This window comes from Gadus macrocephalus, chromosome 18 (assembly GCF_031168955.1).
Source record: "Gadus macrocephalus chromosome 18, ASM3116895v1".
Classification (NCBI taxonomy): Eukaryota; Metazoa; Chordata; class Actinopteri; order Gadiformes; family Gadidae; genus Gadus; species Gadus macrocephalus.
The window spans coordinates 12,763,362-12,790,641 of NC_082399.1; the positions used below are offsets into that span (position 1 = coordinate 12,763,362).

The following is a 27,280-nucleotide window of genomic DNA, read 5'->3' on the forward strand; positions in this document are numbered from 1 at the left end:
TCTTTTTTGGTATAGGAATGATTGTGGAGGACTTCAGGCAGGGTGGGATCTTGCACTGGGACAGGGACTGGTTGAATATATCAGTGAAGACATCAGCCAGTTGGTCTGCGCAGTCTCTCAGCACTCTCCCCGTCACAGCATCCGGTCCAGCAGCTTTCCTAGGATTCACTGCCCGTAGTGTGCGCCTCACCTCATGTGCCTGCACTGTGAAGATGTCGTTGCTGGGGGCTGGTGGATGTGATGGGGCCACCTCCAGTGTCTCAGCCTCGAAACGGGCAAAGAAGCAGTTTAGTTCCTCAGATAGCGAGGCATCACCGTTGGTTACTGTGAGGTTGCTGGACTTGTAGTTTGTGATGTGTTGGACCCCCTGCCACACCTGCCGTGAGTTGTTGCTGCTGAAGTGGTCCTCAATCGTCCTCTTATATGCTGTCTTGGCCTCCCTGATGCCTCTCTTCAGGCAGGTGCACATTAATTAATGCACATTAATAGAACAATTAGCTCATGGCAATGCACTGCTTGCTATCCAGACTTTCTCAACAGTGATTTTTGATTTGAATTGACATTTTTATTTCAAATATGCACATTTGGAAAGGAGTGGGAAGAAGTATACACTTGTTTAATCCCACCCCCTTTCATTAAATCATACAATAATTATAAACTACTACCCGTTTCCTTTACTTAAATTAAACTTGCAATTAATACCTGGAAGAATAATTACATAATAAAGTTTCCCACTTGGAAGCAAAAAACATATTTTCTAAAGCTAAGTAAAAACGACATTATATATAGCATAAACATGTATACATACAAGTTCATCCGTACAAGTACATATACACATGAATTCATACACAAATGCCCATTATACACACAGCCTCACCACCACCTCAGTTTATAATGGGAGTGGCATCATGGCACTGTTAGCAACACCCCCACCCCAGATGATCAGCCCAACAATGGATCCGGCCATCCAAGTCGGGTCCGCCGCCGCCGCAGGACAAACCCTATCATTAAATGTCAGTATTTTTGACTGTAGAAATAGTGAATGAGTACGGTCCAGATATCCAACCCTGTTAATGATTCGTACTGCCTTTTTTTGTAGTATAGTTAAAGAGTAAAGTAAGCTTTTATAAGTGTTATGCCAGACTTCCACACAGTAAGTTAAATATGGTGAAACTAGTGAACAGCAAAGAATGTGGAATGAGTTGTAATCCAGAAACGGTTTTGCTTTATTTATTACCGCAATGCTCCTTGATAACTTAGTTTTTACATGTTTAATATGTGGTTTCCAACTAATTTGATCATCAATAGTGACTTCAAGGAATTTTATTTCAGAAACTCTTCAATACCCACCCCATCAATTGAGATATGTACCCCTGTAGCCTGTACCATTTCCAAACAGCATGAATTTGGTCAAAATTAAGAATAATTTATTCTGATCAAACCATATTTTTGAGTTAACCATTTCCTTCATAATGTCATCCTGCAATTGCTTTAAATCATGTATCATCAGCAAAAATGACTTATTTCAGTATCTTCGACCCTTTACATGTATCATTGTTATCAGTTTAGGCCTCAACACTGACCCCTGGGGGACACCAAAGGCAATGTCAAAACATAAAGAAGATCAATCTCCAAACTTCACAAACCGAAGCCTCCTATTTAGGTAACCTTTGACCCAGTCTAGAACCACTCCCCTGATGCCATACCTTTCCACTTTATGAATTAATATATCATGATTAATAGTATCTGTGGCATTTGTGATTTCTTCATTTGATTATATTAATTCCAGTGTTGTTGATCTGTTTGAACGAAAACCTTTGACTTACAGCGAGTAGTTGGTGCTTTTCTAAGAATATATCTAACCTATTATCTATTATCTATTATCTGTATTTTTTCTTTACCCTCAAAAAAGAAGTACTTGGGATAGTTGCTAGATTTGGTACCATTTCTTATAATACTGTTGAAAGAATTCCATATTCCTTTGATGTTTTTTTTATTATCATTTAGTAATTTCTATATCTAACCAATTATCTAAAACTTTTTCGAATATTTTTTAAAATTGTGGTAGTTAAGAGACGGGCCCATAGTTTGTTAAGTGGTGTTTGCTCCCAGTTTTAAACAGAGGTATTACTTTAGCTATCTTCATTTCATCTGGGAAAGAGCCGGTTTGAAATGATAAATGACAAATATAGGTTAGTGGTTTTGAAATTCCCGTAACAACCTTTTTCACCAGTGCCATGTCAATGTCATTGAAATCAGTGAACAATTTGCTCCTTCGGTTATTTACAATATCCAAGATTTAATTTTCCTCCACATTATACACAAAAACTTAGAAATTAGGATTTCTCTCCAACACTCCCTCCATTTCCTTACCAGTTAGGGTTTTTTCTACAAGATCGGGCCCCACAGTGCCCACACTGACAAAGAATTTATTAAAGCTGTAAGATCTTCAGTATTTTTCCTTTACCCTCAATAAAGAAGTACTTGGGATAGCACATAGGATAGTTGCTAGATTTGGTACCATTTCTTATAATACTGTTGAAAGAATTCCATATTCCTTTGATGTTATTTTTATTATCATTTAGTAATTTCTCATAAGAATCTTTCTTATTTGTCTTGAATGTGCTAATTTATTCTTATATTTTTTATATCTATTTTCTGTTTCTTTAGTTTTCACTCTTCCAAATTCTCTGTAAAGAGTGTTTTTCTTTTTGCAAGCTTTTAGTAATCCCTTCGTGATCCATTGGCAACTAAAATAAAACAGTATGTTTTATTTTACTGTTCCACTCTCTTAATGGACAATTCATATCATATAATGTACTGAACATTCTTAGAAAGGTCTTGTAAGCACTATCAACGACACCATTTTCATAAATGTAATCCCAACTCTGCCTCAACAAATCGTGTTTCAATGAATTTGTGGAATCCTCTGTATTCAGTTATTTTATTTTTTTTGGAAATAGGCTCATACATTGTGTCGATGAAATCATCTATAGCTTTAATTTAACTTGGATTATCAGGTCAATATTAAAATCTCCAAAAATGAAAACAGCTTTGTTACTCTTATTTGAAAACATGCATTAAATCCACTCCGTGATTCCTTCAATGTACCTGGCTCTCTATAAAAATAAATGATCGATTATTATTTTTAAGGAAATATGTAGTTAACTTTTAAATCAGAGTGCGATACATAAATGTTTCCGCAACTTCCTGGTATGACAGACGAGGGCGCTAGAGCACAACCTTCATTGGGATTGACACGTTACCATATTGTTTTCAGTTATGTGTAACATTATCCGTTATAGATTTATCATAGTTTTGTATTCAAACAGCGTGGTCAGACATTAGGCCTACTGTAAACAACTACTCTCGTTTTTGAGATGGTTACATGATCTGTGTCTGTGTGTGCTCTTGTGGTTGAGATCAGAATTTTCAGGTTTATTTGTAATACGTGCTGGGAACCAAGAGTCAATGTCATTATATTGCCATTCAATGGTTTGATTCCAGCTATCCTGAACCCGGCAACAAGTGCAACAGGGTGAAATATGGATTTGACTCTGATTTGCAGTGCAGCTCAGATACAACATAAAATAAAGATGAACAAAAAGTGCCTTTCTTTGAAAACGAATACTACACCGTGCAGTATCCATCCATGAAATAACATTTATTTTGATGTCCCCTCGTTCAAATAAACGGGGTTATGGATTCTGAATCCTAAACACACTGCGGTGTGTGTTGTACGCTTGCGTGGGACGTCAGTTGTGTGTTCCTGTGAGTGCGGTCGGCTGGAGAAGGGGAGGGGATGTGAACGCCGCCGCTGCTGATGCTGATGCGAGAGCGATCTGCCTGCTGTTGTGATCGGCCATCACCAGTGGATCATCCACAGACGATCTTTGACACACTATTGTCGTTTTCTCCGTGGGTTTCGGCGTGTCTTGCGACCGCATCTGCATCGTTTCTTTTTTTTCCGGGGGGACAGATGCCGGATAAAGACCTCGTTTCCCCCCTGGCCTGCTGTGTGTCCACATACAGGTGGATGAATCCTGGGAGGTTTGATCCGCTGGCGCCGCCGCACAACAACACGGAGAAAAACCCCGTCGGTTCAGAGAGCCAGTGAACATCGTCGTTGCGTGTGGGAATACGAGGTTGTTTTTCGATAAAGCAATGATGAGGAAGATAGGGGAGGTGGGGGCGACTGTTTGCCGTGCTAATCCGCTAACAGGCTAATTTGGCTAGCTAGCTAGCGTCACTGACACCGAAAATACGGGATGCTCGAAAAGTGCGTCGCTGCCAAAGTCACTACGTTAAAACGGAATTATAGGCCTGTTAAATGCGAACAGATTCGCGGTGATGCTAGGTTTCGAATCATGACACTGGCCGCAAGGACACTTCCCGTCAGCATCGACTTTGGATTTAAAATGATGATAACAGTTCGGAACGTTACATATCGATTCTTTTTTGATTAAGTGGTGTTTTTTTTACGTCGCTGACTCTGTACGAATTCTCCTCCGGTCGATCGAAGGGTGAGACGTTATTCGGCTGAAGCGCCAGCCTCATTCATCAGCCCGTCGTGTTGACATCAGCCCGAAGCGTTTGGTAACGTCCACCGACGAGCCTGTCAGCTGTTTAGATGCCGTTTAAATCTCCCTGTTTGTGCTGGCAGTGTATTAATGCATGTCATATGTTGATTGAAATAATCGGTGAATAAAGTGGAACGAGCATCGCGTTGTTATTTAGGTCAACCGAACCCTCTACCTGTTTAATTGTTATACTAGTCGGTTTGCCGATCACCTCGCTTCCCGCTGTTAACGAACGCCACTTAAGTCGATCGATCTGGAAGGTCACCACCGATCTTTATCGGAGCTACGCAATAAGTGTGGGTTCAGTACACAGAATTCCAAAATTACATTTGCGATATGCTGGGTTAACCGAAAGAGCAATGTCGCCTTTCAAATTAAAGATCCTATCTTTGGGGTAAGACGTGACGGGTCAAGTTGAACCAGACGAGAGTCCACCTGTATGGAGGATGTGCTCTCAGCCCCTCGAGGGCTCAGCGAGTGGCGATCCAAACGCCCATCTCTAGACTTTCTCACTTTAGATTCGGACAAAGGCACAATGTTTCCTCCAAACAACAGTGACCAGACTGGTTTGGTTTCGGTAAACAGAGACCAGGACAATGATTTAGGGAGCAGGAAAGAGTTTCTCCAGGAAGGTGAGGCTAACCTCGATAACCTGTTGAGGAGTGCTGGGTATTTCTGTGCAGAGGATGTTATCCAGCTACAAGGAGTCACACACTCCTCCCCACCGCACCTCCCCATCACAGAGAAACCAGAGGAAGCAGAAGATAACAGCGACCGCAGCCTGTCATGGCTCTTTGGGCCTGGCTCCCCTGACCTCCTGTGGGGCAGCTCACTGGAAGGTCTCCCACAGGAAGGGTCTGTCCAGGACCAGACCGGCCAGGGGGACGAGATTAATTTAATCTCCCTCAGCGTGCCTTCCTCGCCAGGGAAGGAAGTGCCCAGGACTTCTGAGCACAGGTTATACACGACTACTCTGTTGGAGGATCTCCTCTCCGGGGACCTGCCGTTCTCCTCTGCTGCGCTCCTCCGCCCTCGTTGTTTGGGAGAGCACCAACCACAGGGTGTCACCCAGGAGCCAGTCGGGGAAGCGGAGGGTGGGGCCTCTCAGTCACCTGAGAGCGGAGCCCCGCCCGCGTCTGGGAACAAGACCCCTCAGAGTTCACCTGATATCCACCACCTGCACACTGACTGCGCGAGCACACCGCAAGACATTGCAGACGGATCCCTGCCTTCATTGGACTCAGAGTTTCCCGGCTGTCCAGGAAACTGCAGCCTTTCTCCCATTGGTCCGTCCCCACTCACCTGCCCAGGTGAGCCGCTGGATTCCCCAGAGGAGAAGTCTGAGGGCGGGCTGCCGGCGCCTGCTCTCGTCGACGCACACCCATCCCACGGCGCAGGTGAGTGTGAGTCACCTGCACCCTGCTCGCCGGCCCCCGGCACCCCCACCGCCGCCGCCTCCGCCCCGCAGCCCTCGGAGACGCGGCCCTCCGATGAAGGCGTTCCGGCGGTGGACGAGCTACCTGGCGACCCAGGCTCCCCGGAGAAGGCCTGTGGGGTGGGCGTGATGGACCAGCAGGTTGCCACTGGACAGGAAGATGTGGCGGCCGTCGTGGTGGATCTGTGCTCGAAAACCGAGGAGCCGCCATGCCCGGCCATCGGTCCCGCCTCCCCTCTGAATTTAACGGCTGGCGCTGACAGCGTCACTAGACCCACCACCCCGAACCAGGCAGGCCCCGAGTCTGATTCCGCAGGATCGTCCTCTCCAGAACCTCCAGAGTGGACTAGCGGTAAATCCCAAGAGGACCGGAGGTCTCTCGCCAAGATCGTGGCGCCTGACTCCTTGCCCATGGTTTCCACGGTTACCCAGAAAGAGGAGAGTGTGTCTCCACTGAAGGCGGTGTTTGATGCGCTGGACCAAGATGGGGACGGGTTCGTTCGGATCGAGGAGTTTATGGAGTTTGCTGCTGCCTATGGCGCTGATCAGGTGAGGTGTGTGTGTGTGTGTGTGTGTGTGTGTGTGTGTGTGTGTGTGTGTGTGTGTGTGTGTGTGTGTGTGTGTGTGTGTGTGTGTGTGTGTGTGTGTGTGTGTGTGTGTGTGTGTGTGTGTGTGTGTGTGTGTGTGTGTGTGTGTGTGGCCTCTTGTTTGCCTGAGATGACGTTTAAAACAGATGAAGGTATTGTGTGTCTTATCCTGAAGGATTTCAGAATTGATTTTGGCGTTCCATACATTACAGTACTTCCTGTTTATCCCAAGGTCCGAGCCAAACAGAATCAGTCCATCCCAGTGATGTAATGGAGTGAGTGCAGCGTTTCAGGTTACTAAGTGGACGATGATATTTCACTGTGTTGGAAACCAATAAACAAAGCAGAATACAGCCAGACTGAATTTGAGAGTTGTGACTAAGTGTGAGCTAGGGGTGGGGGGGAAATTAACACCCACACCTCTTAAATAGGCTGTTCCTATTGGGGTGTGTTCTTCATTATCACCACATGTGTTATCAAGCCTGATCACATTATACTAAAGTACAGTTTTGTTTGAAAACTTCATTATCATTGATCTTGAGCTCAAGGTCAGCCATTGAAGGCAATATGAAAATACCCTGCAATAAACATGACCTAAACGTGTTTAACTTCAACAGGAGACAAGTAGCAAAAAAGAACGGATAATTTATTTAGCAACCGTGGGGTGCATCTAGCTTTGAATGCTGGGTCACATCCAGCAATGGGAGAATACAAGGGGGTTGGTTTACCTGAGGAAACCTAACCTAACCTGAGCTATTGCTACGCTGCGGACTTCTGGTACGTGTTATTTAGCCACACAGCTCTGTAGCCATAGGCCAGTGGCCCAGTGCTACCTGCCTGGTCACACTGTGCTCTGTTTGCACCCCAGCAGACCAAACCAATCAAATGAGATTATTAAGGTGAGCACATAATCACCCTAGGGCGGTGTGGGCCTGTTTTATCTTCATGGATAATCTTTTAATGTTGTGTTACTGGGATTAAACACATTTTAATCGTAATAAACCTATTGATTTAGCACATTTAATGCAAGGATGGCAGCTCTCAGTTGACTTGTCAAAGGACTTTGTGTTCGCACAGCTCTTGTTCTGTATGCTTCAAGTAAATATTTTTTTGGCAAATGCCACTTTCCTCTTCAAATTCAAAATCATTTCCAATTAGTTGTATGGTTCTGACACAGGTTCAATGTTTTTTTTTTGTGTGTGCAATGTTGTGCCAAGGAGCTGGCATTTTGGAATGATCGCTTTGCATGTGTTGGGTGATGGGGAAGAAGATTTAAAGCCACATGGGTTGCTGGAGATGGGTGAATTACTGCTTTGGGACTGTTATCCAGGCAGTGGAGGTGGTTGTCCGGTAACTGCAGGGTTTCGAGGGGCCTGTTGAAGTGTCATAGAGCAACGCAGCTCACCAATAAATGCTCCCTTTGAGGTGTGTGTGTGTGTGTGTGTGTGTGTGTGTGTGTGTGTGTGTGTGTGTGTGTGTGTGTGTGTGTGTGTGTGTGTGTGTGTGTGTGTGTGTGTGTGTGTGTGTGTGTGTGTGTGTGTGTGCAAGCATTTTGAGGGTCTAGTATTCAGAAAAGCGCTGTTGAAATGCTTCCCCGTTCCTTTTATGTGAATCCCACAAAGCAGAGGGCTCTGTTAGTTCGGACTGCATTCGGCTAATACTGGCACGTATTATTACTACAACCACGCTGGGATAAGCTCCTAATCTATATTGGGTGAGTTTTCAGGAGTTAGGGTTTAGGTGGCCTCAAAGGCATATTGCTGCTAACGAAGTCTGTCAGCGCTGTACAACCCCCCACATGTCAGTGTCTCCGTTTCCATAAGTCCTGGTTGGCGTTTAATCTCTTGGGTTCTTCGCATGCTGTTGCTGCTTCAGGCCTCAGCAGGACCCCACTACTTGCATAGACACTCATTCCTATTCCAAGCTCTTCCTCGAAGCCACCAAGGATGGTTTGAAGCAAAATCCCCATCCCGAAATGTTCCCAGGTTAAACAGCATGTTTTCTGCATAGCCTGAGAGAGATGACGTGAGGACTTTATTCTGGTCCCTCGCAGCCTTTGAACCACTTGCATCAGCAGCATCACAGCCTCTTTAGTTCCTTTTGTGTGAAACCATGAATAGTCTTACAGGCCTTTTGTGTTCCTGAGGTGCTCTTCAGAGAGATAAGATGGCTATGGTCTCTCTGCCCCACCTTGTATTGTTTCCATATGGGTCATTGGCGGCCAGACGGCCGACAACATCACTGCACACGAAGTGAGGCGGGCCTCTTTAAAAGACTCCACCAAGGGGTAATGCGTCCAGCATGTGTGCCCTACCTGTGCAAATAACCTCCCAATTGAAATAATGTTCACCTGCGCTGGCTGTGATAACATGTTGGCTATTTCCCCAACTATTATTATTTGTATTGCTGTTAAACGCACACTCCTCATTTAGTTACATTGTGCATTTGCTTGGAATGGACCTAATGATGGCTAGTGGTGCTAGTTTGATAGGAAAATATATTTTTTGTAATACTGTCCTGCTAACCCTCCATGGGCATTTTTTTTGTTCTTGTGGGTACCCTTTTCGGCAACAGTTTTTTATACAATCCTGCTGAATGGGAGCGTGCGTTTTGAAAGAGTAGGGTCTTTTTTTTTTAAAAGCTCCCAGATTAGCAGACAGTGTCTTTGGCTGACTAATCATGCTTTTTAATCCAGCCTCTCCCACGTCAAAGCCTGTGTTGTGTGTTGGTGGACCCCCCCCCCCCCCACACTTCCGGCCAGCCAGGCTGGGCTTTGGGCTGGATCAAGAGCAGAATGGCTTTTTGTCCCGCGTCAGAGCGCTTGTTCGGGTCAGGTACTGTCGGTCACCTGCCTGTGACCCTGTGCTTCATGCCAGAAAGAGAATGGATTTTTTAGTTTTGTTTGGGCTGCCTCGTAGCACTCCAGATATAGCTGGTCTGAGATACCGGGGATGCGTTTAATTTCCTGTGCTGCTTTGTTTGTTGTAACTTAAGGCTTGGAAAGATTTGTTGAGGCTGGGTGACCAGGATTGTGCAGATTGATTGCTCCGTGTCTATCCGAGCACCGGTATTGGATGTTCAGTTGCCCCGGGAGACGGGCAGGTTCGTCACTCCTCACAGCAAGGTGAGCTCCTCGGGTGCCTCTCGGATTCCTCCTCTCTCGTGACTCGTAGTGGAGGGGAGGGGGGAGGACGGAGGACGGGGTCCGGGTTCTTCGTTTACCAGAAAACAAAAGCCCGCTGGAGTATCATCTGTATTTGAGGAATGTCCTCTGTTGACGTGCTCCAAGTGGCTCTGTGGGGAGGTTGGCACCAACACTGGGATCAATGGGAGCAACACGTCACTATCATATTGATGTGACAATATGTAGATGACTGATCTATCTATATCACAATCTTTTCAAATCCCAAACATTAAATATTTTGGGACTCATATCTATATTTATATACGGGACATATTTCCGTAATGCACAGAATAGAGGTTGACACTTTAGTCAAGACGGTTTCACTCAAGCCCATAGATTATGTAAGGTATATTGTATGGTTGGTCATTATCGGGAAAATAAGGCTTATTTTCGACAATGACCGGCGTTCTATACATTATCCCGCTTATTACACGGCTTCTTGCCAAAACGAAAAAATAACTTCACATGGTGTGTCTTTTTACAATTTATTTGTTACCATTCCTAGTGTTGATCAACGGAGAAATAGTTCACCAAAGATGTTGACGTCGCCTAGCAACCGAATACGCTCGGGTTGATACCAGGCTACTTGCGGAGTGTTATGAAAGACGTGAATTGACAGCGGACATTATATGCTTAGCAACGGTCAATTCTCAAAAAATAATTGACCGCATGAAGTCGGGAAGGCCCATTCGAGTGAATGGAGAATTCTACAGCATTAAGAAGAGCCGTGTAATAAATAAGAGGAAAGGTCAAAAGTAGTAAACTCAGTTGAAAAAACAAACAATTAGAATCCTGTCACATCAACACGGCAGCCAGACTATGCCCTAGCACACAACATGTCCCAGCAACTTCCTGGCCGAGTTCACACAAACTACCCGTAATGTAAAGACACATGTGATAACAGGCCAACCCTGTTGCCCTACATTCCCCCTTGAATATTTGAATGAAAATGTTTGACTATGCAAATGATTTCCCGCCACGATTGACACCTTAATGGTTCTGTTTTGAGTGTTGCCTTTTAGATGATTTCCATACAGGTTTTCATGATAGGTTTCAGCAGAACATGAACAGCTTTCTTTATGTTGACCAGTCCTCACTCTAACAACTATTCGTTTTTTTTATATTGAAATTGAATCCCCCAAACGTCCTCTAAAACAGACCATGCATTTGTTCCAAATTCAGAATGTTTGGGCATTGCATTCCAACCAATAAAATTCCTACAAGTTCAATTTCAACCGCTAGCAGTCGGTCAATCCTAACACATTTACGACACTGTGACGAGCAGTCACAGCTGGTAACGCCTGACGCTGTTATCATAATACATCCATGGTCGGTAAAAGTTGAGAATGAAAATTGTGTTGTTTTCATTACAGTAAATGTGTTTTGTTTGTATACCCTTCCACAGCATGATGTATAATAGGCCAGCAGGTCCGTACTGCCTACTAAAGCTTGGCAGACCTTGTAATCCTTTTCTTCACAGTGTACATGCTAGACCGTTATAGTTGTAGTCTTCATGAATCTGTAATCTGGTTTCTCAGACACTATTTGTCAAACCTGCTGCATGTATAGATGGAGTGGTAGGAATATATAGGAATCTATACAAAGAGGCACATTTTTTTTGTTGCTTCTGATTGGTTGGTTCATCATTCATCAAGGAACTACCAAAGTGATTTACCGATTCGTTCCAGAGTTTTCTGACAATTGAAAATCTCTTTTATAATCCCGCCAAAATACAGGTATCAGAGAGCACACAAAAAATAAGTGACAATATTTTGTGTTTGGAATAACATGAATTCTTATGACTTTTATAAACTGCCCCAAATTACATGGTTAAAACCAAAACAAACCACATTGACAAGCAGGGTACTGTAGTGAAATCTGAGTGGCCATGACTTATTTTCAGAGCATATCTGCTTAAAGAGAGAGACCATTGAGTTAAAACAAGCGCCAACTGATGGCCAGCCTAGACTTGACCTGGAGGGGGTTGGGAGCAGGGGGATGTTATTCTATGAAGGATTTCTCACTGATGGATGTTGTGGAGGATGTGGGTGCTTGTGGGCTCTGCCTCGTTAACCACCGTGTCCAGACATCTTACTCCGTCCCTGGGCCTCGCCAAAGGCTCCATGGGCGAGCCATGGAGGCCTCGCAGTTTACTTTTAGACCCGGTAAACTAAACAAGAGCCATGTGCCAACCAAGGCTAGATGAAATAATCACATTTTAGAGGATGCCAAAAGCAATTCTTAGAACTGCTGCATGTGAACCAATTTAGAATCATTGTCTACTGTATTCTGTCAAGAGGACAGGGTTGCTTGCTACTTTCACTATCTTCTGGTGGTGACTTGTAGATGACTCAGACCTCTCTATGCTGGCCCAAGAAGGGCCTTGGCACAAATATATATAATATATAATGGAATAGTTTCTGCTTCCTCACAATTTTAATAGAAGAGCTAAGGTTAGCGTGTTTTCCATCTAGAATGCCTTTCAGCGGTAAGCCACTGCTAATGAGTGGTGTTTAGATGTTGAACTTTGCATGCATTTGCATGCATGTCCTGCACACACTGCTGGTTTCCTTTTTAGGGCGGAGTTCGAATATTCGAAGGTTCAGTTATCCGTTGTTGGCTAAGTATTTTAATCTCAATTCAGTATTTAAACGTTTTATTTTTTTTACAAAGTAAATAAAACATATTTAGGAACTGAAGGTAGAAGGCTAGGTTACATCTCATCTGAATATCCCAGTGATAAAATATATTTATACCATGGTCTGGGGGAATACTCAATTCTTGATTGGCTGCAGGGTGTGCATTAACGCCTGATATACGGACACCTGCTATGTAGTTCCAGTCAAATTGTCTGTTCAGCCTTCAAAACGAGAGCTGGTAAATTGTGAAAAATGCATTAAACTAATCAGAAAACGCGTTTATATGCTATAGACCCTCTAGTATCTGAGGTATAAAGGCTGGGAGGAATTTCAAATCATATATGTACACTTTATGTTGAAAGTATAGACTGTCGCGATTCCCATTTAAACGAATGGCGTGGTGATTCGGTCTTCAAAATGAGAGCTGGTAAGTTGAATTTAACTGTAAACAGACAACGCGGTTATATGCTATAGAACCCTAGAGTATCTGGCATAAAGGCTGGGACGAATTTCGAATTATAAATATGTACAATGATAACATTAGCTCTCTGGCTCATAGCTGAGCGGAATAGAATACCTCCCGTTACCAAGTCGTAGCTAAGGTCCGTACTATTTACTGGAGGAGTAAACAACGTTTCCGTTGCATAAGTACCTTACGGGAGGGTAATGATTGTTCCAGGTATTAGTCATACTTGTTCCAGGTATTAGTCATAAGTAGGCGTTACCTGGGAAACTAAGTTATGGCTTGTGAAAAACTTTATATTTGGATTGTAAAACGCATGAAAATATAAATGAAGTCTTAATTAATTTTCTTTGGCAGGTGACCGTGGTATAAGCGGGATAATGCCCTTCGAGGTGTCCATTATCAGGAATTAATGGAGTTCGCGGAGGCAACCGTCCTCCGCTGCGTGTTGGACGGTTCTAAGGCATCGTCCATTATGATAATGGACACCTCGTGTCCTAGATGTCCGAGAACCTTTCATGTCATTGCTTCGGTTGAGGTAAATGTAGCCATCGTAAAAATTGCCAAATACGGGATTTGTTTGTTTTGTAGTTATATATATTCAAACATTATTGGAATATTCAGGTGGCACTCTTGACAGCTGCTCTCAAGTGTGACGATACGCAAGCTATTAACCCCCCCTCAGCCATCAGGGCGTTAATGGTTTAAGAAGGGTTTTAATAATAAACATTTTTGCAGCTATTTCAAACAAGTCAAAATGACACCAAAAAGCTTTGCCTCCTGATAACACCGTGCTGGGTGTCCGCCCACCAAAATAGCGACTGAAATTGAACACTGGGTAAATAAGACTATTCCTGCTGTGAAATTCATTCAAAACGTTGCACAAAGTTCAAACCACCTATTTGCCTGGTGATAACTGGAGGCCTAATCTCCTACTTTGTAAACCGTGTGTGTCGAAAAAAAACTGCCGTGAAGCTCTGCCGATACCAAGTAGGCCTCCGACTGATGAGTGGATCCGAAAGCCATTGACGAGCCACTTCGTGTTACCAATTGAACCACTTAAGGAATGAAAAGGAAAAAAAAAAGATCAGTTGATAAAAAGGAGATTCTGCAGCAATGGTCTCCCCTCTGCTACGTTACAGGCAATGAAGGATAAGCCCTATGATTAACTTTACTTTATTTTCTCCACCAAATGATTCGATATTCGTGTGGAAACCGAGCTAATATTCAAAGCTTTAAATTATTTATGGCTAGTCTTAGATTACTTTTACATCTCTGATGCAAATACCTCCTCTGCAACACACACACACACACACACACACACACACACTTTCATTATTTTAACCACCAACCCCTACCCTCGACCTCTCCTGCAGAGCTTTCCTTTGTCCTAATATGTTCCCTATAAAATGTTCTCGTTAGACCTGAATGTCTTTATCTCTCTAGCTCTCACTAAAGCCCCTTTTACCCAGCTTGTTCAAGGCGGGAATGTTGTGGCTTTATTCTGCCTCGCCTTCTGTATAAAACATACAAACACGGGATGATGGGCCATTGTTGTTTGACCTTTAAGCCAGCAGTGGACATGGCATCACACCTGTGTTGATGTCAGGGTAACGGGGGTGAACCAGCATGCTGGGAGAGGGCTGCGCCGTCTTGATTATGTTTATGTTTGCTATCCACCATCGGGGGATTCATCAGCTCTGAGGAAGAAACACACTACTTAGTAGCTAACCAACAGCACGGACAACGGTCTGCATACCTTTTATCTCAATTTATCTTCAATTTCTCCTCCAACATGTTTCTGGTCAAACACTCGGCTTCCTTGATTCCGCCATTGTACCTTTACGCATCAACATGTGTAAAGGTATGTTCAGCAACTTTGCTTGCGTTTGCAGAGTCATATAAATGTGCAAGGCCAGCAAAAGCACCTTAATACTCAGCTTGCCCGCCATAACTGTTTAGAAAGCAATGTCGCTGGCCAACACATATGTTATAAAAAGCACACACAGGCATAGCTTTGTTAGGTTCTGTGTAAAAATGCAAAGACAGCTTAACTGAAGGAATCCTCTTTATGGCAATATAGCCCTTCCTGTGTCTGACGAACATGGATGGAACAGCGAGCAGGCCCCATTTCCTGTGTGAGATGTTCCTCTGCTTTGAGGTGTGGAAACCCTCTGCCTACATGAGTCAGTGTCAGCGTGTCAAATACCAACCAGGCCCTGGAAACATGCTCACACCCCCAACCACATGTCTCCCTAGCGTCACAAGTCTATTTCCCCCTGTCAGAAGAAAGAAGTACGATTTGAGGTGGTCTTGTAGCACACAGGTAGGCAAAGGCTGGTTAAGTTAAAAAAGTGTTCACATGCTAGTAAAGGTAATGTCACAAGCTAATCAAGGTCACGGTTCTGCTAATGGCCAGGGTTACTGGCCCTGGATACAAGGTTGAGATGCTGGTCTTGGCTTCTCTGGAGCTCAATGGATAACCTTAGTAGAGGGTCTTGAATCTGGAATTAATGACTTACATTTTTGAACTCCAAAAACGTCAGTGTCAACACCTCTTGACAGGCCCACTCCCTTTATTCTCTCCGTCTCTGTTGCTGTCCCTGTCTTTCTATTTTTATCTTGCTCTCTCTCTCCGTCTATCTATCTCTGACTGCATCTGGGTAGATTTCAGTCAGCAAGCACCACCAGTCACTGGAGGTTTAGAGAATTTCACAAGTAGGTGAATCATCTTCGGGAGACTCAGCCCGAAAGCTGTTAATCAGACCCAACATGGCCGAACACCCAACAGTGTAGCTTAATAGCTTATCACAAAATCAGCGTAGTTTACTGTTACATGATATCTTTCTAAACATGGCTCAATGTCTTAATTTAGCTCACCCTAGCTACACATAATCCAACCTAGTTTATAAAATATAACCTAACTAAATCTATGTCAACATAGACCATCCTACCTCAAAATAATTGAACCTAGCCTAACCTAGCTAAGCACAGCCCAAGTTAGCTAAACATATCTCAACCTAACTTAACATAGCCTAATCTAACTGCACCTAGCTCACCTTAGTTTCACAAAGACCCCTATATTAACATGACATCCAATATAGCGTAACCTAGCCATCCCATATCTTATCTTTGCTTGACCTAGCCAAACCTGCCTTAACCTAGCTCACCGTATCCATCACCCTACCTCAACTTAGGCCACTTTATTTTTATTTTTACCGCTGTACATTGATTAACATTTCAGGTTTCACGTCATTGTAATTGGCTACAGATTACTACAGATTTAAATAGATTTAAGAACAGATATAAATGACTAGGGACTACATATGTAAATAAGCTAAGGAGTTATTTTATGCGCTTATTTACATCTGTAGGCCCTTGGCAGGTTATTTCAAATTGGTGGCCTAATATTATCAATACTGTTCTTCAGGAATCACTACAAAACAATATAACACAATACAATACAATGCAAACACAACTTCAGCCAGCAGTAGTAAACTGTAAAAAAAAGTATCGAATGGTTAAAACCATCCTGTGCAGATTTGACACTGTAGGAATACACTTATTATAATCCCCTGCTGAAAGCTTCATCCAGTCGCGCAGATGAGTTCACTTCGGTTGAATAGCTCTGTCCCAGAACAGCAAACCGGCCTAACTCCGACCTGCATCGTTTCTGGCTCACCCAATCAACCAATCTTAACCCAGCCCACCATATCTTAACCCAGCCCACCCAATCTTAACCTAACCCACCCTATCTTATAGTCCAACCAGGAAATCATCACTTATCAGACACCTACATCGCACAATTCTGCTCATTAAAACCAATGGAAGTAGTGTGTTTTTAGACTATTGTGTTCTCAGTGTCTCTGGGACCGAAGGAGCCCAACCACTGAAACCTCGGCCCTCTTGCGGCCTGGCGTCTCCCAGCGCTGTGCCACAGACTCGTGGGGGACATGACAGCCTAACGATGAGTTGGTGAAATACTTCAACACACCACATTTGGCTCGCTCTATCATTTCAGCGGGCCTGTTGTGATTGCTTGGCGCCACCAGAGATTCTCCAGATATAGAAGATATCTGCAAAATATAGGCTACATGATTATTCTACATCTGGATGTAAACGTACAGTGATTCTATGTCTGGAAATATATAATATTATTTTATTATATATAATAATTGTATATTTTCCTGATGTTGTCCAAGATGGTTCTGGATCACTGGCTCCTCTTCTGCAGTTTTAATGTAACACTTAGTAGTTAATGGTTAATCCTAGTCCAACACAAGCTTGTTATACAGCAGACTGCTGTGTCGATTGTTACAATGTTATGTAAAGAAACCAGAGTGCTTGGGTAGTATGTTTCCAGAAAACCCAGTTATCGTCTAGATACAACTTCATTTTCACACATTGCAGCTTCCAGGCCTGATACATGTGTTAACTATCTCTCTTGACAAAGTTTATAGATTTAACCGTGTAAATATATATTCTCACTTAATGCATTTGGTTCTTGTCTGAATAACTCATTTTAAATGTGTCATGTATGTTGGGTTCTGGGTGCCCTGCCAACTAGTGATGCAGTGACATAACGTGTCTGTTATCTGGTTGGTCAGCACCTCCAGTTGCTAGGTTACCGACTCCAGCAGGAGTTATAGGGACACGGAGGTCATTGTCGAATGGCTAAAGATACACTAAATACACACAGGGCGGTGTGTGTGTTTTGTGTTGTATGTGAAAGTAGCTCAGAAGGTAGTTTGATTTCAGTCTCCTTCTGTAAATAGTGTTCTTGAGTCTTTGAGCAAGGCAGCTCGCCCTGCTTGCTTGCGGCTGGTTGTGCAAGTAAATACAACTCATGAATAACAAATATGTTCAGCAACCTACAAATATGATCCACAGCCATGAAGCGAGGAGAGATACAAATCAATATTAATGTGACAGTATGAATAGAATGGGCGCTGTGTCCAGCGGTCCAGCGGTCTTCTCCTATCTGCTACAGTAGCAGAATATATCCACAAATAACTTATTCTCCCCACTCACCTGCTCAGTTTACAATCTGTCTTTTTTTTTTTTAATGGAGGTCAAAGCTCCTTTCTGCTGTAACATTAACAAGAACACGGTAACGTGCAATAAAATATGTCATTTCACGCTGCAAAAATGTTCTAAAGTAACCCAAGTACGTCAATGTATTCTCGTATTCTAACTATCGAGCGAGCTGAAGTAATTCAACTCTGTTCCTTAATCTAAAATCGAAACCGAACGGCCCTCTAAAGCACCACGGGACACTTGTATAGCGCAATACACAATGCTACCAAGTGGTGTCTTTATTTGAAGGATCTTCTTTTTTAGGATGGAGGTGTGTGTGTGTGTGTGTGTGTGTGTGTGTGTGTGTGTGTGTGTGTGTGTGTGTGTGTGTGTGTGTGTGTGTGTGTGTGTGTGTGTGTGTGTGTGTGTGTGTGTGTGTGTGTGTGTGTGTGTGTGTGTGTGTGTGTGGGGTTACTAAGGTAATGTGTTGTGGTGTGTGTGCAGGTGAAGGACCTGACCCGGTTCCTGGACCCGTCCGGTCTCGGGGTGATCAGCTTCGAGGACTTCCACCGTGGGATCAGCACCATCGGCAGCGGGGGTCAGTGCACTTTTTTATTATTACTACTGTACCCTCTGTAGTACTACCACGGTATTACTACTGTACCCTCTGTAGTACTACCACTGTATTACTACTGTACCCTCTGTAGTACTACCACGGTATTACTACTGTACCCTCTGTAGTACTACCACGGTATTACTACTGTGCCCTCTGTAGTACTACCACTGTATTACTACTGTGTCCTCTGTAGTACTACCACGGTATTACTACTATACCCTCTGTAGTACTACCACTGTATTACTACTGTACCCTCTGTAGTACTACCACTGTATTACTACTGTGTCCTCTGTAGTACTACCACGGTATTACTACTGTGCCCTCTGTAGTACTACCACTGTATTACTACTGTACCCTCTGTAGTACTACCACTGTATTACTACTGTGTCCTCTGTAGTACTACCACGGTATTACTACTGTGTCCTCTGTAGTACTACCACTGTATTACTACTCCCCCCAGTACTACTGTATTCTCTGTAGTACTACTGTATCTCCTGTTATACTACTGCCCCCCTCCTGTAGAACATGTATCTCACGTACCATTATCAATTTGTTTAAAGTTAATCAGGATGTGGGAACACCAGAATATTAAATATATTTACACAGATAAATGATTGAATTTCTATAAGAAGTTATGAGACAATAGATTACTAGATATAGAGTACTAGAGTACTACATAAAGCGATTCCAGAAGCGTATTTCTAGAAGCCAGATTCTAAATCTTCCCCTCAGCCAAGGTGCTGACATCCATATTTGATTAGCCTTTGTGTTCCTTTCCTCCGCCGCTTTCTCATTTCCCACGATGCACCTCTCCGAGCCAGGCTGCTGTTTATTTTCCTCTGGGGGTGAATGTTAACCTGATATTTCCCGACCAATTTGCGAACGCGTGTTAGTCTAGAACCCCTCAGTTCATGTTCAATATTCAAGGGGTGTTATCAACGTGGCTAGACCAAAATGAATCTCGATGCAATTGGTCAGACCGATGTGAATGATCGAGTAGATCCCCAATAAACCACGCTGTTCCAGCCTGGCCAACGTGACATCATCATGACACAGGTCGCCCAGGGATACAATGAGGTCATCAACACACCAAGGGATTATCATCAGTAATGACGCCCGCTTCCTGTGTTGACCCACGCTGTAGCCAACCACCACTGGGTCTGGCTCTGGCCCGGCTCACTGTAGTTGGTCTGTGGCTCCGCCCCTGTGTGGGAGGGGCTCCACTTACTTTATTTGTTTCATTCACTGTATACATTTTATTGATAACACGCATTATGACGATCTACTCTATAAATGATAATTGAACAGTGCTATGCCCCACTCCAGTCTGAGTGCAGTTTCAACACCAGATGTTTCTACTGGAATGTCTCCACTCTTGTCTCCATTGAATTCCAGTCGTGTGCGTGTGTGTGTCATTGGATGTGTGTCTTTGTTTGTGTGTGTGTACCATTCGGTGTTTGTCTTTGTGTGTGTGTGAGAGAATTTGTGTTTAGGTGTGTTTTGTGTTTGTGGACATGTGGGATTGAGTCTGTGTGTGTGGGGGGGTTTGCAGAAACCTATTTGGCTGCCCCCCCCCCCCTCCCACACACACACACACACACAGAAACACCCACCCCACCCCCTCCTCCAAGTCTGTGATACTAAAACCTGCCCTTCCATTCTCAGACCTGCCTTCAAGTTACACACACACACACACACACACACACACACACACACACACACACACACACACACACACACACACACACACACACACACACACACACACACACACACACACACACACACACACACACACACACACACACACAGTGCGTCACTCTCTCCAGAATTGTGTTTGTTGTTGAAGGGAGGTCTATGCCCAGTGGGAGACTAATGTTTCTCCCCTACTCTTTGTTACCATTTGTAAACCTTTTATTTGGTCACATGGTGACCGCACACTTGGTGTTCACATGGCCACCTGCTGTTTAACTTTAACGAGACCCTGAGGTTTATTAAAGAGGTGGCCGTCATATTGTTCTGTTCAATACACTTTTATAGCTGGAGGAATTCGACCAAAGTTTTACTTTATGACCCCAGAACAGCTTTGCTAGTTTAGCATCTTGTGTTGGTTTTGCTGACTGTGTGTGTGTGTGTGTGTGTGTGTGTGTGTGTGTGTGTGTGTGTGTGTGTGTGTGTGTGTGTGTGTGTGTGTGTGTGTGTGTGTGTGTGTGTGTGTGTGTGTGTGTGTGTGTGTGTGTGTCTCCAGGTCCTGAGCCCCATCTGTACGACGCACACTACAGCCCAGGTGATGGAGCGGTCGGTTGTCCGGAGGAGTATGACGAGGTGGGGGAAACAAAACGCCTCTGTTCAAAAACATTCTGTCTGGCAGAGATGAGCTTGTTAACAAGAATGAACATCCTGGATGTGGTCTGAAGTACATTGGACTATGCTAGCATCACAGCCACTACGTGATAGAACCATACATGCTAAGCTAGCATCCCACCGTTAAGCTAACATCACAGCCACAAAGCTAGCATCACTGTTGCTATGCTAGCATGGCAGCCACCAAACTAGCATCACTGGGGCCTTGCCCCTTGGGCAGCTGCACACATCTGGATGGCTCCTCTTCTCCCGAGGCTGGATGGACGGGTCAGGCTTCTGTATGCGTGAGAAATTATATTTTTCGACAGCTGCGGTCAACATATCTGGAATTCCTGCCTGCCGTCTGCCTCCCTTGTATGTTTAACTCCCCCGGCGCGCTGACCGACGGAGATGAACTCACGTTAGCAACAGCACCCTCTGGTGGTCAGTGCTCTGATTAATGTGTCTGATTGGTTTCCATGGCCAAGCACACAGCCTGTCAATAAGGGTTCTTCCAGAGCGTCGAAAATTATGTTCTGGCTGTGGGTGAGGGCATTTCATGTTTTTATGTTAGCCTGCTGGTGAGGGCAGGATAAAGTGGAGACACAATCAGACAAACACTGTATACAAACACACATGCATTTGTCACACACACACAAACACACAAACAACCACACACACACCTTTGTGCAGACATAAACAAGCCAGCATGGTGTGTTTGGCAGTTCAGGCCACAGTACAGCTTCATTAAAATTGGTTTAGAGGTTCAATCCCTCCACCTTCCCCCCCAGGCCCTGGTCCTCTGCCCCCCCCCCCCCCCCCCCGGACCCCCCTAGTGCCTCGCAAGATGGGGGGCTGTGTGTGAATAGGAGAACTGTTCCCTTGCTGTTGACTGTGAAAACAACGAGGCTGTTCCACCAGGACACACACACACACACACACACACACACACACACACACACACACACACACACACACACACACACACACACACACACACGTAATGAAACTTACGAATACAAACGTAATGAAACTTACGAATACAAACTTGGACACACACTTATATTAAAACGCACACACACACACACCAACATTTAATAACATAGACCAACACACATACCCAGCCCTCATATCCGGTCCTTTGACCATGAAAGTTGAACGTCAGACTGCTGAATTGGATGGCCATGAGAGAGCTGTGTATTTGTGGTCATTTGTGTGTATTTTAATGCATTTTTGTGTGTGCATTAGTGTTTACTTCAGTGCGTGTGGTTAATGTTTTTTTGGAGTGTGTGTGTTGCTGACTTTGAGGAACTCCTCACTGGATTGTCGGTAATCTCAGCCCCTCCGGGTGGACCTGGCCGCGATGATGACCGGAGCTAGACAGACAGCAGATTAGAGGGTCCCTGTGGTGGTCGGTCTCTCTCTCTCTCTCTCTCTCTCTCTCTCTCTCTCTCTCTCTCTCTCTCTCTCTCTCTCTCTCTCTCTCTCTCTCTCTCTCTCTCTCTCTCTCTCTCTCTCTCTCTCTCTCTCTCTCTCTCTCTCTCTCTCTCTCTCTCTCTCTCTCTCTCTCTCTCTCTCTCTCTCTCGTTCGTTAATTCTCTGTCACTTCCATACTCTTTCCTTTGCTCTCTCTCTTTCTCCTTTGCTCTGCCTCTCTCTCTCTTTCTCCCTTGCTCGTTCTCTCTCTTGCTCTCCCTCTTTCTCCCCCTTACTCCACCCCTCTGCCCAAGCAGGGCTGTCCCAGAAACGTGGTTTTCGGATAGTACTCTCTCTCTGGTTGTGCGAGTGAATGAGAGGAAGTGTTAGACAGTGGTAGTCGGCTGATGCCCAGCCTTCCTGTGTGTCTGAGGGAGCATGATTCTGGGCACCATGGACGGCCCGCTGGGCCTGGTCCCATCCGGAGCTTCCGGCTGCCAGGTAGGTGACTCCAGCTCAGACTCTGCCCAGCGTCTCACCTTTGCACTGGTGAGTGATCGCTATCTTGATGGCTGATTGCTAATAACTGATAGCGTTCGGCTGTGGTTTTTCCTCGATGGATCACCGATTGTCCTGGCTGTGGTTGGAGGGATTTGGGAGGCTGAGGAATTATTTTTTTCCCAAGTTGTACACTGGCCTGTTTGTCCTGGGGGTGGGGGAACATGGAATGGAGGGGCGAAGGTGTGGAGGCGAGGTGAGTTTAGCTCGGATCGTCTCTCGTTAGCCCAGTGGAACATACCTGGGTTGCTCTAGTGTGATTGGACAGCGGAGCGAGCCTTTTAGCTGGCTAGTTGCTTTCCAACTAGTTGGTTTTTCCTCTTAAATCAGCACACGGTTTCCCTCTTGTGACGCAATGGCTTATGTTAGCCGGCACTTTACGTGTCTGTACTAACAACCAGAAAGTGGTTTCTTATAAGATGAACGGAAATTTGCCCTTAGGACCCTGAGGCTATGACGCAAGGGCGAGGCTGTAAAGGGGTTCAGTTTGACGGTTTATCATAAGGTTTAGAGTGCAAGCTGTCACCTAAACCTCACTTTAGTATCGGATTGACTTGCTGTAGCAGCAACATATCACCCTGTTCTTGCAAGGAGTTTAATCATTTACCATTTGACACAGTCTAACCAAGTCTTACTTGGCCTTATTGCATAACCTGTGTACCACAGATATGATCGTCTGCCAGTCAAGTGCTGAGCAAGCACAAACGAGTAATTGACTGTCACAATTCACTCAGTTTGCAGTGGTTTGAAGTGATTTTTGGTCCCTTGTTGTTATCACTGACATTGAGTCACACGGCAACAGGGATTGGATTTGAACAATATGAAACGATGGCACCCAGGGGTCCACAAACACGGGGGATCTGTCGATAATCATTTCAGATGTAATATTCGTTACATTTAATACCCCCACCAGTTTAGTCTACCACCCGTGCGCTGGTAGATACAATAGCAGACGCACAGTCCAGGTTATGACTGACATCTGTGTTCATCTGTGTTCGCTCTATTAAAGCCCCACGGAGTCGTATGCATCTGTAAAATGACCCGGGGATGAGACGCTGATTGTGATTTGCGTCCTCGCAGCAAAACGAGGTGACGGACAGCGCCTACCTGGGCTCGGAGAGCACCTACAGCGAGTGCGAGACGTTCACGGATGAGGACACGGGCGCGCTGCTGCAGCCGGAGATGCACGAGGAGGTGGAGACGGACAGCGGCATCGAGGCCACGCTGCACGACGCAGAGGACTCCGGGAACAGGTCGGTGTCCTCGCCGTGTCCGTGGACCACCGGACATGTGCTCTACAATCACGTACATGCTTACATATACACTGATAACACTTGCGCATCGGGCAAATGCTTGTCCCGAAGCGATTTAGAATCGAGGTTATGAACAAGCCACGCATGCGATTGACATCTATGAATGAAGAGGTGGACGAGTTGTCCGTCGTCGACCAGAAACGAGTATCTGCAGGGGTCAAAGGGAGGTTTGGTTCTTTCAGCAAATGCTTCATGTAAAAAAAACAACAACAAGCAGAGGTATCACTAGAACAGTGCATCTAAACAGTGCATTTATATGGTGCTTCCTAACCTGTGGCCACAGAAGTGCGTTACAGTGTGTCCCTCACATTCAGCCGTTCATGCACCCACTCATAGGCGGGGGATCCGGGTTATGGTCCCTCCATGTGGGTGAGAGGCCTGCCGGGGGGCCTGTGGTCTAGTGACGCCCGCGTCATTTCCCCTCGCTGCACGGTGACGCGGGAGGATGACAAATACCAACACTATCGTAAAAAAACCTTTGACAAAATAGACATTGGCAGAACAACACTGGCCGGAGGAGTTCCACAATCATCTCCTGTCCGGTATCGTAGTGTTACCCAGGCTACGCTGCACGTTATCAGAAGGCGGTGGGAGAGTTCCCAGGCTTGGTGACGGTGGAGCTGTTTTGTTGTGATACTGCTGAAAAGCTTAGCTAATGAGGGCTTCTTACCTCGTACGAAAACCTCTCTGCATTCCCAGGTGGCAGTGACCCCGTCGATTAACCCCGCTCTACTCCGGTGTATTGAGCCATTTAGTGTGATCATGCAGGTGACCATGAGTTAATCCTCTGCCCTTATTAATCACATGGGTATGAATCCCTTTTCTACCAGTGTCTAATTGCACCGTCTTCTCAAACGACCGCTAGCGAGCGATTGTTACTGCCTTGCATGTTTACCCCTTAATTACAATGTACAATAATGGAGTAGATAATACACCTGTCCTATTAAACCTTCCCACCGGAGGTTGTGTAGCCAATAGATCTGTCTCATTTAAACACTTAATATCCTGTTGTAAAGGCTTTAAATTGTGTAGCTACAGCCCTGGCTGGAGACCGGGGGGGGCTTTAGTGCTGTCGTCTAGCCGGTCTTGGCTCATGTAGGGTATAGACAATCTGTCCTGTTGGGTATAGACTATGTGTCTTGTGAGAGTTATTACCTCCTAGTGATTCAAGGTGTGTCATATCCTAATGCTGGTCCACAGCTGTAAAACACATGTTGGAGTGCTCTGCCTTTGTGTGTGTGTGTGTAGAAGTCAGTGGTAGTTAAAGGTGCTGTAGGTTAGATTCAAGAGCTGTTATTTGAGTGTTGTTACTAATGCCATAGCCATCCGTCAGCTACTAGTGACCGAAATGCTCTGTGAGAATGTCTTTTTCGACTGTGCATGCCACTGCATGAGACCATTTTAGATTTTAGACAACATCTGTGTAATTTCTGACTTCAAGGCATTTCTTCCCTGATTGGTTCGGGGAATCCATCTTGTCTGTCAGTCACAGGTGCATGAATGCAACCCTTCTCAATGGCGGGGAAACTTAGGGAAGAAGGGAGCGAGAGGAGATGGAGGGGACGTTTTCTTTGCTTTTGTGTCAAGATCAAGATTTGTTTCAAGAAATGCAAGAACATTTTTTTTGTCCATTCTTTTAAAAAAAAAAAGACAAAACACCACTTCGCAGACTTGATTTAGCTTAGCATAATTTAAATAGCAGTAGCAGCAGCATTCTAGCCCCCCCCCCCCCCCCTCATTGCCCGTGTCCTTCCCTACAGATCCTCCATGACTCGGCTAAAACACCACCCTGGCCTCCTGGAAGGGAGGCCAGGGTGGTGGGGCACGGGTGATGTGTCAGCCCTCTCTGCTGACACATCACCCCCCACCACCACCTGTCGGTGGGGCTGGATGATGGATGTGCACTTGACCCTAGTCAGGGATGTGTTTGGAGCTTCCTGTACCACGGGTAGACCTTGAATTCCAGGAAGTGTCGAGATAGCGTTTTTCTCTCGCTCTTTTTTGCCCCATATGTTTGTTTTTTTTGGTCTTTCAGTTCTCCAGTTCCACTCCCTCTCAGTTCCTCCCCCACATTCCCACAGTGATCCAACCCCCCCCCCCCCCCCCCCGGTGGAAATGCTGACTGGTCAGGGCTCGCTTGACCCGCTCGCTCCTGGCAGGAAACCCTCTTTGATTTCAACAAGTGACTCAGGAGCACCGAATCCTCCCTTAAATATTAAATATCTTGACCAAAGTGTAGAGTTAACCCTCCCCATCCCCCCCATCCCCCCCCCCCCCCCCCCCCCCCCCGCCTGCTTGAGTCTTGTTTTAAGATCACTGATCAAGTGTAACACAAGGACAGCCACGTCAGCAGGTTTTCCCCTCAAAAACAACTTCAATCATTTCCTGTTCCAGGGAATGTGAATCTCTGCTGGTCTTGCTCGCCCAGCTAGAGGTTAGGCTGCTGCCCTCTGCGACGGTTGCATTTAGAAAAGGATTACTACTCCAGACGGGATTAACCACACCCACTCCCCTCCCCCCCAAAAAAAAAGCCTGGGGACTGGGCATGCCTGACAGTCGCGGCGCGCTACTTAGCATTAAAGCTCTCATTAGCCATCACTGCCCAGAAGTAGCTCAAGACCATGTCCCGGTCCTAGCGTGGCATGTGGTAGTCCGTGCCGCAGTGTTTGACTGGACGCGGCGGGCGGTGTGTGTGTGCGTTGTCGTTGCCGCGTGGAGCGTGGGAAGGTGAGGGCCGTCAGGATTCCTCTCTGGCTGTCTGGCGTGCGCCCCCCCCCCGTCGGGCCCCGGCTCTCCCGCCAGGGCGTTCGAGGTCGCCGCAAGATGCGCTCGCTCGCCTCGCCGGCGCTGTCGGTCGGGGACCTGCACCCGGGTCTGACCTCGGGGTGAGTGCCCTCCCGATCCGCTTCCACCCCCCCCCCCAGTGCCCCGAGTCTTCTTTCCTAAAGCCCCCGAGCCCGGCCCCAGTCCTCTACCCCCTGCCCTCTTGGTACCCAACGTCAAAGACTTTACCCTCCGCCCTTTGACCCCCCACCCCCTACCTTAACAAGCTCTATTGAACCTGTCCACAGTGGTGTCATCGTGGGACAAAAACAGGTCAAGCCCTTTACAGAAACACGGGTTGTATTTC

At 45.5% G+C, this 27,280-nt stretch overlaps 1 protein-coding gene across 3 annotated transcripts in view; it reads left to right on the top strand.

The window, feature by feature from the left end:
- The first annotated feature begins 3,757 nt into the window (after nt 1-3,757).
- Nucleotides 3,758-27,280, top strand: part of rab11fip3 (RAB11 family interacting protein 3 (class II)) — a 35,791-nt gene continuing 12,268 nt past the window's right edge. Inside the window, exons 1-4 of one of the 3 annotated variants that reach the window (XM_060037782.1) lie at nt 3,758-6,564; nt 18,409-18,502; nt 20,769-20,845; nt 23,918-24,090. In XM_060037782.1, coding sequence (XP_059893765.1) covers nt 5,020-6,564; nt 18,409-18,502; nt 20,769-20,845; nt 23,918-24,090 — 1,889 coding nt within the window. In that variant the 5' untranslated portion in view covers nt 3,758-5,019. Of the gene's footprint in view, nt 6,565-18,408; nt 18,503-20,768; nt 20,846-22,382; nt 22,781-23,917; nt 24,091-27,280 lie in introns of those variants that run through there. The other 2 variants (XM_060037783.1, XM_060037785.1) reach the window with 2 other exon arrangements.